The following is a 12721-nucleotide window of genomic DNA, read 5'->3' on the forward strand; positions in this document are numbered from 1 at the left end:
TTCTGTGTCTGACCAACATGTTATTGCGTTTGTTACATTGATAGCTAGGAGGGCCATCTTGTTGAAATGGAAGGATATATCAGCTCCTACTTTGTGTTGGCGTGTGGCCTAGTGGGCAAGGCATCAGACTAGTAACCTGAAGGTCACTGGTTAGAGCCTCAGCTGAGGTTTGCATGTGTGTCCTTGAGCAGGGCACTTAACCACACATTGCTCTGTGACGTCATCAGTGCCAAGCTGCATGGGTCCTAGTGCCCTTCCCTTGGACAACGTCGGTGGCATGGAGAGGGGAAGGCTTGCAGCTTGGGTCTCCCATAAACCCCGCCCAGGCCTGCACCCTGGAAACTCCAGGCGCAGATCCATGGTCTCTCGAGACCGACGGATGCCACCACCACTTTGTCACAATGATTCTCTCAAGTGATGCTGTGTCTTAGTTTGGAGAAAATTAGAAGTCGAACCTTTGAACCTTTATTTGATTTTGAGAAGAGATGGGGCTCATTTGCTCGTTACTATCATTTCAGTTAACTGATAGATTTCCTCCACGATCTAAGTGTAAATTTTGTTTTGATATATTTTTTCTTCTTGTTGGCGGTTTGATGTTTATTTTTAGAAGCTTTCTATATGATGCATGGCTTCGGGGTTGTACCCTCAATGGGTTCTTTTTCTCACCTTTCTTGCTTAGTAGGGGTTTTTTTTTTATTAACAAAAATTTTCAATCTTTAAGATAATTTTTTTGAGGCATTTTAAGTGTTGTTACTTCGATGTACCTGTGTGTTTTGAATAATAATAATAAAAAAAGATTTGAAAAAAAAATAATGAATAAACAGTCAACATTTCGGGCTGAGACACCTCATCAGGACTCGGCCCAAAATGTCGACTGTTTATTCATTTCCACAGAGTGTGAGTGTGTTGTTTCCTTCCACAGATGCTGCCTGATCTGCTAAGTTCTTCCAGTAGCTCTTTTTGTGCTCCATATACAGATATATTCTCATTTGCTCATTATGTGCTGTGTTGTATGACATGGGCGAACATGGTCTTTTCAGATTGCAGGTCGATGGGAGTAAGCAGTTTAAATAGTTCAGCATGGATGAGATGGGCCGAAGGGCCTGTATCTGTGTTGTACTTTTTTATGACTCTCTGACCATGAATGCTGTTGGCATTTTTTTCTACAGAAGTGGTTTGCCATTGGCGGCTTCTGGGCAGTGTCTTTACAAGACGGGTGACCCAGCCATTATCAATACTCTTCAGGGATTGTCTGCCTGGTGTCAGTGGTCACACAACCAGGACTTGTGATCTGCACCAGCTGCTCATACGACCATCCACTACCTGCTCCCATGGCTTTATGTGAGCCTGATTGGTGGGGGGTGGGGTGTGCACCGTCACTCAAGATTTATTAACTTTTAGGACATGAAATTTTGCAGCAGTATAGTGGCATAAAATTACTATTGATTAATAAATACAGTAAATAAATAATGTATAAATAAAAGGAAAATGCATTGAGTTCATGGGTTCATGGACCATTCAGAAACCTGAGGGCAGAGAGGAAGAAGCTGTTCCTGATTGATTGAGTCTTCAGGCTCCTTTACCTCCTCCCCATTGGTGGTAGTGAAAAGAGGTCATATTCCCGGTGATCAGGGCCCTCAGAGATGGATGCCACCTTCTTGAAGCATCTTTTGAAGATGTCCTTAATGGCGGAGAGGCCATGATGGAGCTGTCAGCCCTTTACCAATCCTGCGCGGTGGCCCCTCCACACCAGTCAGAATGCCTCCACCAGACGTCAGGAGAAATCTGCTAGTTAACTATGGATTGTACCAATGCTTCTTGTGATCTCGTGTTTTTGGATCCTCAATACCGTACCAACCAGAATGCTCTCCACGGTGCATCTATAGAAATTTGGAAGAGTCTTTGGTGCCATACATTTGGGGCACTTAAAAGATAGGCACGTGGGCAAAAGGAAAATGGGGCGCTCTGCAGGAGGAAAAACTTTGATTGTTCTTAGAGTAGGTTAAAGTTTGGCTCATCATCATGGCCAAAGTGCCTGGACTATGCTGTAATGGTCTAAGATCTCCTCAAACTTCTAATGAAGTCCAGCTATTGGTGTGCCTTTTGTGCAATTGCTTCATGCGGTTGGGCTCAGGATAGGCCCTTAGAGATGTTGGTGCCCAGGAAGATGAAGCTGGATGAAGCTCAATCTATCTGAACGCTTTTTTTTCTAGGTCAGAAGGGTTCAAGTGTGGAGCTGATTGGACCAAAGCAATCTTCAGGTGAGTGAGTCTCAAAGGTGTGTGAGTCTTAGAATCATTGGACTGAATTTCAAGTTCAAGTTTAATTCTCATTCAACCATACACATGTATACGGCCAATCAAAGCATCATCCCTCCAGGGCCAAGGTGTAAAACAGGCCACATACAGTCAAAAAAATAATAGCAGCACAGGTCCCTGAGTGGTTTGGCCTGAAGATTGATGGTCAAACCCCAGCCTGAGGTACAGAATCCTCAGATTCGAAGGGGCAGACAAGTAGGATTGGAATAAGGAGCAGGATTAGGCTTTTCGTCACATCAAGTCTGCTCTGCCATTCCATCATGTCTGATTCATTATCCCTCTCAACCCCTTTCTCCTGCCTTTTCCCCAGAACCTTTCACACCTTTCCTTATCAACCACTTTAAATATACCCAATGACTTGGCCTTCATAGTCATCTATGACAATGAATTCCACAGATTAACCACCCTCCAGCTAAAGAAATTCTTCCTCCTTTCCGTTCTAAAGCGACGTCCTTCTATTCTGAGTCTGTACCATCTGGTCCTAGTCTCCTCTATTACAGATGACCCAAAATGTTTAAATTAGATTAGAAACCAAATAATCTAAAGATTATAAAAATTTATTTCTCACATGTACATTAAAATATACAGTGAAATGCGTTGTTTTGCATCAGCGACCCACACAGTCCGAAGATGTGCTGGGGGCAGCCCACATTTTCCAATCATCAATGTATTCCCTACCCAGGCATTGATTTATGATTGTCACATGTACCAAGATGCAGTGGAGTAACTTGTCTCGTGTACTATCCACACTGATCCGTTCTCGCCATGGAATACTCTCACTGGCCACTTTGTTAGGTGATTCCTATAACCCACCAATTTAACCATAGCCTAATCACAATATACAATGGCCAATTACCTACCAACTGCTACATGTTTAGACTGTGGGAAGAAACTGGAGCAGGTACCTCCTGTACCTAATAAAGTGGCCACTGAGTGTATGTTCATGGTCTCTGCTGCTGTAGCCCATCCACTTCGAGGTTTGATGTTGTGCATTCAGAGGTTCTCCTCTGCACACCACTGTTGTAACACATGGTTATTTGAGTTACTGTCAGCTTGAACCAGCCTGGCCATTCTCCTCTGACCTCTCTCATTAACGAGGCGTTTTCACCCACAGAACTGCCGCTCACCGGATGTCTATCCAATCACAGACAAAAGAAAATCTGCAGATGCTGGAAATCCGAGCAACACACACACAAAATGTTGGAGGAACTCAACAGGCTAGGCAGCGTCCACGAGAGAGGGTACAACACCCTTCCTGCTGAAGGGTCTCGGCTCAAAACGTCAACTGTACTCTTTTCTATAGATGCTGCCTGGCCTGCTGAGTTCCTCCAGTATTTGTGTGTGTCACTGGGTGTTTTTTTTTGTTTTGTTTTTTGTACCATTCTCTGTAAACTCTAGAGACTGTTATGTACGAAGATCCCAGGAGATCAGCAGTTTCCGAGATACTCAAACCATTCTATTTGGCACCAACAATCATTCCATGGTCAAAGCCACTTGGGCCTCATTTCTTCCCCATTGTGATGTTTGGCCTGAACAACTGAACCTCTGGACCATGTCTGCATGCTATTATGCATTGAGTTGCCACCATGTGAGTGGCTGATTAGATACTAGACATCTGTGGATATCGGGCTGTCTCTGGTCAATGGGTCCAAGGTTCGAATATCCATGTGAGCAGGAGGCACGATCACCAGTGAGCTGATGAGCCTAGAGTTTGGAGTCCCATCATCAGCTAGTCCAAGGGTCAATATCGAAGTCGGAAGATCAATCAGAAGTTTAGAAGACAAAGGCTGATGACTGGAGACTGAAGGCTTGGAGGCCTTGCTGGGATTGGATGAGAGGGGCTATTTTGCTCTTGTGTTCTACGTTGTTATTCCAAACATTGTGGGCATGTTGTGTTGGTGCCAGAAAGTGTGCTGATACTCACCTCTCGTCTTCCTTCTCTCAAAACAGAAATGTCCCAGCTCACTCAATCTATTCTCATAGGACATGTTCTCTAATCCATGCAACATCCTGGGAAATCTCCTCTGCACGCTCTCGAAAGTTTCCCCATCTTTCCTATAATGAGGCGACCAGAACGAAACACATTTCAAGCAACACACACAAAATACTGGAGGAACTTCAGCAGGCCAGGCAGCATCTATGGATCCCACTCCAGGTTCCACCTATCACCTTGTGCTTCTCTTTCCCATCCTGCCACCTTTCAAATCTACTCCTCAGCTTTTTTTTTCTCCAGTCCTGCTGAAGGGTTTCGGCCCAAAACCTCAACTGCATTCTTTTCCATGGATGCTACCTGGCCTTCTGAGTTCCTCCAGCATTTTGTGTGTGCTGCTCAGTTTTACAGCATCTGCAGATTTTTCTCTTGTTTGTGATTTGACAACATTCCAAGTATGGTGCAAGCAGGGTTTAATAGAGCTGCAACATTACCTCACAGCTCTTGAACTCAATGCCCAAACTAATGAAGGCCAACACATTCTCAACAACCCTATCAACTTTGAGGGATCTATGGACGTGGACCCCGAGATCCCTCTGTCCCTCCACACTACTGAGAATCCTGTCATTGACCCTGTATTTTGCCTTCAGGTATGACCTTCCAAAGTGAACCACTTCACACTTTTCCAGATTGAGCTCCATCTGCCACCTCTCAGCCCAGGTCTGCATCCTGTCAATGCCCTGTTGACCAGTGTGAGTTGGAGAAGTTCTACAGTTTGGGAAAGATCTATAAATGCTCGTTTCCCACTTGCGTTCCTCTTCTTTTCTCCTCAGCCCCGATGGGTGCTATGCTGTGGCTGGATCCTCAGATGGGACGCTCCATGTCTGGGACATCCACACTGGGGACGTGAAGGCAGCCCTGTCTGGAGAACACAGGTAGGTGGAGTAAACTCAACCCACTGAGTTAACCCCATGTGACGGCAATCCAGCCTGACCCCATTCTTTGGTGTCTCCCCAGAATTCGCCAAACTCTTTCACGTTAGATATGGATCAGGATGGCTCCTTAAAGTTGTTATAGCTGGGGTGAAAATGGTGGGTAGTGGGATAAGCTCCCAATGGCGTGCATCCCAAAATAGCCTCTGACAACCAAGTCCAGCTCCTGACCTTCACGTGTGGCTTAGCCTGGCAGAACGGTTTCCACTGACAGGTGAGGGGGCAAAGGTGGAATACTGGTGCCGTAGAGCTTCTCGCTCTCCGCGGACGGGGCTCATCAGCCGTGGTTGGCAGCTCATCTAGGAGAAGGAAAACTGATTTCAAACCTCTGCTGCCTTGCAGCTATACCCTCTCATGAGGGAGGCTTTAGGAATAAATCCCAAGTGAAAAATTTGGAGTCCCTGAGGCAGACCTACATTGAGTTCCATTTTGACTGGCAACTCTTGCGACATCTCTGCTGCCAAACTGTATCGGCCTTGGCTGTTCTTTTGGTTTCATCAGTTGTGTGGAGAAGGGGAGCCTGCGGCGTGGGGAACAGCTTGCTCTTCATATCGTGCTGCCCTTGACAGCTAGGCCACAATGTCTATATTGTCCCTGACCAGTGGAGGCCTGATTGATCCAAATCCCTTCGGAATTGTAACATTGGGTCTGCCCAACTTCTCCCTACATCTGGATCCTTTCCAGAATGAGGTAGCTAGAACTGACCAGAAAACGCCAAGTTCCTAAAACTTTCTACATCCTAGCAGGCTGTGAAGTGGAACAGTTCTGCAATGTGGGAAAGCTCTATGAATGCCAATTATAGATTGGCATCTACGTTCAGTGGTGCTTGAAAGTTAGTGAACCCTGTAGAATTTCCTCTACTTCTCCATAAATATGACCTAAAATGTGAAAAGATCTTCATGTAAGACCTAAAAAGGAATAGGAGAACCTAATTAAATTACTAACACAAAAAATTTTACTTGTTCATTTTCTTATTGAGAAAAATGATTCAATATTACATGTATTTATTGGAAAAATTATGTGAACCTCTGGGGTAGTGCCTTCTACAAAGGCTATTTGGAATCGGCTGTTCCAATCAATGAAATGAACAGGGCTACGGTGGGAAACTTTGTCACACGGTGCGGGCAGAATCATTTGCAGCTTAATGTGAAAAAGACTAAGGAGCTGGTGGTGGACCTGAGGAAGGCTAAGGCACCCGTGACCACTGTTTCCATCCAAGGGGTCAGTGTGGACATGGTGGAGGATTACAAATACCTGGGGATACGAATTGACAATAAACTGGACTGGTCAAAGAACACGGAGGCTGTCTACAAGAAGGGTCAGAGCCGTCTCTACTTCCTGAGGAGACTGAGGTCCTTTAACATCTGCCGGACGATGCTGAGGATGTTCTACGAGGCTGTGGTGGCCAGTGCTATCATGTTTGCTGTTGTGTGCTGGGGCAGCAGGCTGAGGATAGCAGACACCAACAGAATCAACAAACTCATTCGTAAGGCCAGTGATATTGTGGGGGTGGAACTGGACTCTCTGACATTAGTGTCTGAAAAGAGGATGCTGTCCAAGTTGCATGCCATCCACTCCTTAGTGTACTGGTTAGGCACAGGAGTACATTCAGCCAGAGACTCATTCCACTGAGATTCAACACTGAGCGTCATAAGAAGTCATTCCTTCCTGTGGCCATCAAACTTTACAACTCCTCCCTTGGAGTGTCAGACACCCTGAGCCAATAGGCTAGTCCTGGACTTCTTTCCACTTGGCATAATTTACTTAATATTATTTAATTATTTATGGCTTTATATTGCTATATTTCTACACTATTCTTGGTTGGTGCGACTGTAACGAAACCCAATTTCCCTCGGGATCAATAAAGTCTGTCTGTCTGTGAAATTGGAGGTGTGGGTTGTAGAGGTGCCCTGCCCTTTTTTAAAAAAAACACCACACCAAGACAAATGGAGAAGTGGTAGAGGCAGGTTCGGTATTGTCATTTAAAGTAAAATTGGGTAGGTATATGGACAGGAAAGGAGTGGAGGGTTATGGGCTGAGTGCAGGTCGGTGGGACTAAGTGAGAGTAAGCGTTCAGCACGGACTAGAAGGGCCGAGATGGCCTGTTTCCATGCTGTAATTGTTATATGGTTATGTCAGGTTACTGACAGAGCCTGCTCTTCTCAAGGGAGTTCTCTTTATGTGCACCCTGCCTCGGTCAAAACAGCTATCAGAAGACCTTAGAAGAAGAATTATACAGGTGCATGAAACTGGAAAAGACTGTAAAAGCATTTCTAAAGACCTGAGTGTTCATCAGTCCACAGTAAGAGAAATTGTCTGCAAATGAAGGAAATTCGGTAGTGTTGCTACTCTCTCAAGGAGTGGGCATCCTGCAAAGATCACTCCAAGAGCACAATGTGCAATGCTGAAGGAAGTGGAAAAGAACCCAAGGGTAACAGCGAAAGATCTGCAGCAATCTCTAAAGCCTGCTAAAGTCTGTGTCCATGTGTCCACTATAAGAAAAACACTGAACAAGAACGGTGTTCATGAAAGGGAGAATCCACTGCTCTCCAAAAAAACACATTGCTGCAAGTCTCAAGTTGCAAAAGACCACCTGGATGTTCCACAATGCTTCCGGTACAATGTTCTGTGGACAGGTGAGACAAAAGTTGAACTTTTTGGTAGAAATGCACATTGCTACGTTTGGAGGTAAAAGGGCACCACTGCACACCAACATCAAACCTCATCCCAACTATGAAGCATGGTGGAAGGAGCATCATGGTTTGGGACGGCTTTGCTGCCTCAGGACCTGGACAGCTTGCAATCGTTGAGGGAACAATGAATTCAAAATTGTATTAGACATTTTACAGGAGAATGTCAGGGTAGCAGTCCATCACCTGAAGCTTAATAGAAGTCAGATGGTGCAGCAAGACAATGGCCTGAAAGACAAGAGTAAATCAACAGCAGAATGTTTTAAAAAGAAAAAAAATTCTTGTTTTGGAATGGCCAAGTCAAAAGTCCTGACCTTAATCCTATAGAAACGTTGTGGACGGACCTGAGGCAAGCAGTTTATTTAAGGAAGCCCACCAACATCCCAGAGTTGAAGCAGTTTTGTAAGGAGGAATGGCCTGAAGTTTCTCCAAGCTGATGTGCAGGACCGATCAGTTACTGGAAATGTTTGGTTGAAGTTATTGCTATACAAGAAGTCACACCAGTTGCTGAAAGCAAAGATTCACATAGGTTTTCCAACGAATGCGTGCAACATTGAATAATTTTTCTCAATAAATAAATTAGCAAGTATATTTTTTGTTATTTATTTAATTAGGTTCTCTTTATCAAGTTTTGGGGCTTGTGTGAAGATCTGATGATATTTGTGCAGAAATAGAGAAAATTCTACAGGGTTCTCAAACTTTCTAGCAGCACTGTATACTCTTCATCGTTATTATGTGGCGTGTCATGTGACATAGGCGACCATGATCGACCATGATTGTTCTTGGCATTATATATACTAGATGCCTCCAATCTAGTATAGATATTACATTTCACCCCCCAATAAATATAAGGGGTTATTTGGGGTATAAATAGTAGTCTTGTCACTGGAGTTGGGTCTGACGTTCCCCTAAGGGGCTGTCTATTGGAAGGTCCTCAGGTGACTGTAGAGGCTGATCCGGGATCCACACATTCTGGTTCAGTGTGGACACGAGTGAGTGGTGGCTGAGGTTAGTGGCCGGGTCTTTTGGTTGTTCAGTCTCTCCTTTCACAGCTGTCACTTGTTCTTTATGGAATAGCAGAGTTCACTCTCATGTATCGCAGCTCCCTTTTGAACAGATTTCCTCCAGTTTTATCTGTCGAGTGAAATGTCTTCCCAGTTTTGATATCCTTGATGTATCTGCCTGTTTTAACCCCACTGGCTCACTCACCCACCGCTCTGTTTTAAAAAAAAATCTACCTCTGACATGTCCTCTATACTTCCCTCCAATCACCTTAAAATGATGCCCCCTTGTAGTAGCCATTTCCACCCTGGGGAAAAGTCCCTGGCTATCCACTTGATCTATGTTTCTTGTCATCCTGTAAGGCTGGCTGGTGGCGCAGTGGCATCAGTGCCGGACTCCGGAGCGAAGGCTCCCGAGTTCGAATCCAAGGCGGGTCACTCCCATCCGTGCCGGGTTGAGCATTGAGCTAGCCACTCGGCCTTGTAAAAAAACAAGGGTCGAGTCAGGAACGTTCATACCGTGACCCGGTTAATCCAAAAGGAGACCAATCCTGACACCATGCGCCAGACAAGAATGGCTGACTGTCTGGTGTGAAAAGCTAAAAAAAAATCATCTTGTACACCTCTATCAAGTCACCTCTCATTCTCCTCCGTTCCAAGAAAAAAGCCCCAGCTCGCTCAACCTACCCTCATAAGACGTGCTCTCTAATCCAGGCAGCATCCTGGTGAATCTCCTCTGCACCCTCTCTAATCCAGGCAGCATCCTGGTGAATCTCCTCTGCACCCTCTCTAATCCAGACAGCATCCTGGTGAATCTCCTCTGCACCCTCTCTGATCCAGGAAGCATCCTGGTGAATCTCCTCTGCACCCTCTCTAATCCAGGCAGCATCCTGGTGAATCTCCTCTGCACCCTCTCTAATCCAGACAGCATCCTGGTAAATCTCCTCTGCACCCTCTCTAATCCAGGCAGCATCCTGGTAAATCTCCTCTGCACCCTCTCTAATCCAGGCAGCATCCTGGTGAATCTCCTCTGCACCCTCTCTAATCCAGGCAGCATCCTGGTGAATCTCCTCTGCACCCTCTCTAATCCAGGCAGCATCCTGGTGAATCTCCTCTGCACCCTCTCTAAAGCTTCTACAGCCTTCCGATAATGAAGCACTAAAATTCCAAGTATGGCCCAGGGTTTTGTACAGCTGCAACATTACCTCCCCATACACCTTCTTAACTATCCTCTCAGCTTGTGTGGCAATGTTTATGGTCATGGGCCCCAGGATCCTCCACACTGCTAAGCATCCTTGGTACACCCCTCCCCCCCCCACCACCACAACTCCACCTCCCTTGAGGTCTTCCTCTCCCCCTCAGAGATTAATACATCCTCTCTTTCTTTCACTCCCCTAGGTCCTCCATTAATGCCGTCTCCTGGTCACAGTCAGGCGAGTACCTGGTCAGTGTGGACAGAGCGAAGGTGGCCAATCTCTGGACTGACTACTGACACATCCACAGGAGCGACGTGCAGTACTCTTCATCGGTTCAATACCTGCTCTGGGTCCCTCCTGGGCAGTGAGACATGTTATAGTTGAGCTGAGGCCGCATTTGGAGTATTGCGAGCAGTTTTGGGCCCCATGTCTAAGAAGGGATATGCTTGCTGTGAAGAGTGTCCAGAGGAGCTTCCTGTGAATGATCCCAGGAATCAAAGGATTAACATATGACGAACGTTTGATGGCTCTGGGCTTGTTGTTTAGAAGAATGAGAGGGGATTGCATTGAAACCTACTGAATATTGAAAGGCCCAGATAAAATAGATGTGGAGAGGATGTTTCTAACAGTGGGAGATTCTTGGACCAGAGGGCACAGCCACAGAATAGAAGGATGTCCCTTCAGAACAGGGATGAGGACAGATTTCTTTAGCTGGAGGGTGGTGAATCTGTGGGATTGTTTAGTCAGGGCGTCAAAGATTACAGGGCGAAGGCAGGAGAATGGGGTTGAGAGGGATAATACATCACCCATGATGGAATGGCAGAGCAGATGTGATTTGCCAAATGGCCTACTCCTATGACTTGTCTATTGCCCCAGGCCTGGGAAGTGAAGAGACAGAGGAAAGGAGAGATCTGTGGGCAATTATGTTACTGGTAGACTGGTGCCAATGACCCGTGACTAGAAATGTAAAGCCATCAACTAAATCCCAACTTCCATGGCCATTAATTATTTTGAAGGAAAGCAACAAGTTTGGAGGTTGGACAGGCAGTGAGTCACAGGAAGGTGTGTCGAACTCCGAAGCTCAGCTGGATCTGTCACGGGAAGAGAAATGCAGGAAACCACTTAGCTGGCCAGGAAACATCTGCAGATGGGGCGGGGGCTTTTGGCTTTAAATCAGTGGGCCACCAGCTGACCTTGGAGGAAGGACTGAGATATCCCGTTGGCTGCTGGGACTGAGAACCAGCGGGCGATTGGACGCTATTCCAAGCTCCATCACTGGGAGTGAAAACCAGATAAACAGAAAAGGAATCTGAGGAAGTCCTTAAGGATATCCACTGAGTCCTGGAATACTCTGGCCTGTGACCAAAGTGGATTTGGGACGGTAAACACGAGAATATCTGCAGAGGCTGCAATCCAAGGCAACACACAAAATGCTGGAGGAGCTCAGCAGGCCAGGAAACATCTATGGAAAAGAGTAAACGGCCAATGTAGCAAGCTGGGACACTTCATTAGGACTAGGGGAAAAAAAGATGAAAAGTCAGAGTTACAAGGTGGGGGGGGGGGGGGCGGGGGAGGAAGAACTACAAGGTGGTAGGGGATAGATGAAACCCGGAGGGGGGAGTGGGTAAAGTAAAGAGCCATGAGGTTAATTGGGGAAAAAGGTAAAGGGCTGGAGAAGGGGGTATCTGATAGGAAAGCACAGAAGGCCATGGATAAAAGGGAAGGGGGAGGTGCTGGGCAGGTAAGGAGATAAGTTGAGAGAGGGGAAACAGAAATGGGGAATGGTGAAGGGGGGGCATTTACTGGAAGTTTGAGAAATTGACATTCATGCCATCAAGTTGGAGATTTGGGATGGGACTGAGAACCAGGGGATGTTATGGTCAAGTTGATAAGACATTGGTGAGCCCTGATTTGGAATAAGATGCCCTTCTAGGCTAGGTCCATTTGCCAATGTTTGTCCTGTATCCCTCTAAACTAGGGGCTCCCAACCTTTTATAACCCATGGACCCTGACCTGTACCCAAGGCGTCTCTGAACCCCGGGATGGGAATCCCTTCTCTCAGCCTTTCCAATCCACAACACTGTCCGTGTATTTTAAATGTTGCCTCAACCACTCGGTCCATATCCGCACCAGCCACTTCTTGAAAAAGTTACCCCTCAGGTCCCTTTTTAAAATTTTCCCTCCTTTCACTTACAACATCCCAGCCCCAGTTTCGGTCTCTCCTACCCTGGGTAAAAGACTGTTACCCTGCACATTATCTATAGAGGGAGGCTTTCACTGATGAGGAGACACTGAGTCTGTTTTCCTTAGAGTGGAGGAAATGGGGGTTTGGGGGCAGTTCAGATGGAGGTGATCTAATTTTTGATGGTGGGAAACCAGATTTTGTTTCAATTGTGGCCAAGGTGTATAAAATCAAAGGACATCAAATTTAAGGTTAGGAGGAGGAGGGTTAGAACAGATCTGAACGACACACACCTACAAAATGTTGGAGGAGCTCAGCTGGTCAGGCAGTATCTATGGAGGGGATTAAACAGTCAACATTTCCAGCTGAGACCTTTCATCGGAAAAGGAGGGCAGCAGAAGCCAGAGGGGAT

At 46.1% G+C, this 12721-nt stretch overlaps 1 protein-coding gene across 3 annotated transcripts in view; it reads left to right on the plus strand.

Moving 5' to 3' along the window:
• The window catches only part of LOC132391016 (autophagy-related protein 16-like), a 119699-nt gene extending 108034 nt beyond the window's left edge, over positions 1–11665 (plus strand). For 2 of the 3 annotated variants that reach the window (XM_059963627.1, XM_059963628.1), the window contains 3 exons: positions 2214–2261; positions 5082–5183; positions 10330–11665. In XM_059963627.1, coding sequence (XP_059819610.1) covers positions 2214–2261; positions 5082–5183; positions 10330–10423 — 244 coding nt within the window. In that variant the 3' untranslated portion in view covers positions 10424–11665. Of the gene's footprint in view, positions 1–2213; positions 2262–5081; positions 5184–10329 lie in introns of those variants that run through there. The other variant, XR_009511052.1, reaches the window with a different exon arrangement.
• The last annotated feature ends 1056 nt before the right edge of the window (positions 11666–12721 follow it).

This window comes from Hypanus sabinus, chromosome 3 (genome assembly GCF_030144855.1).
Source record: "Hypanus sabinus isolate sHypSab1 chromosome 3, sHypSab1.hap1, whole genome shotgun sequence".
NCBI classification, from domain to species: domain Eukaryota; kingdom Metazoa; phylum Chordata; class Chondrichthyes; order Myliobatiformes; family Dasyatidae; genus Hypanus; species Hypanus sabinus.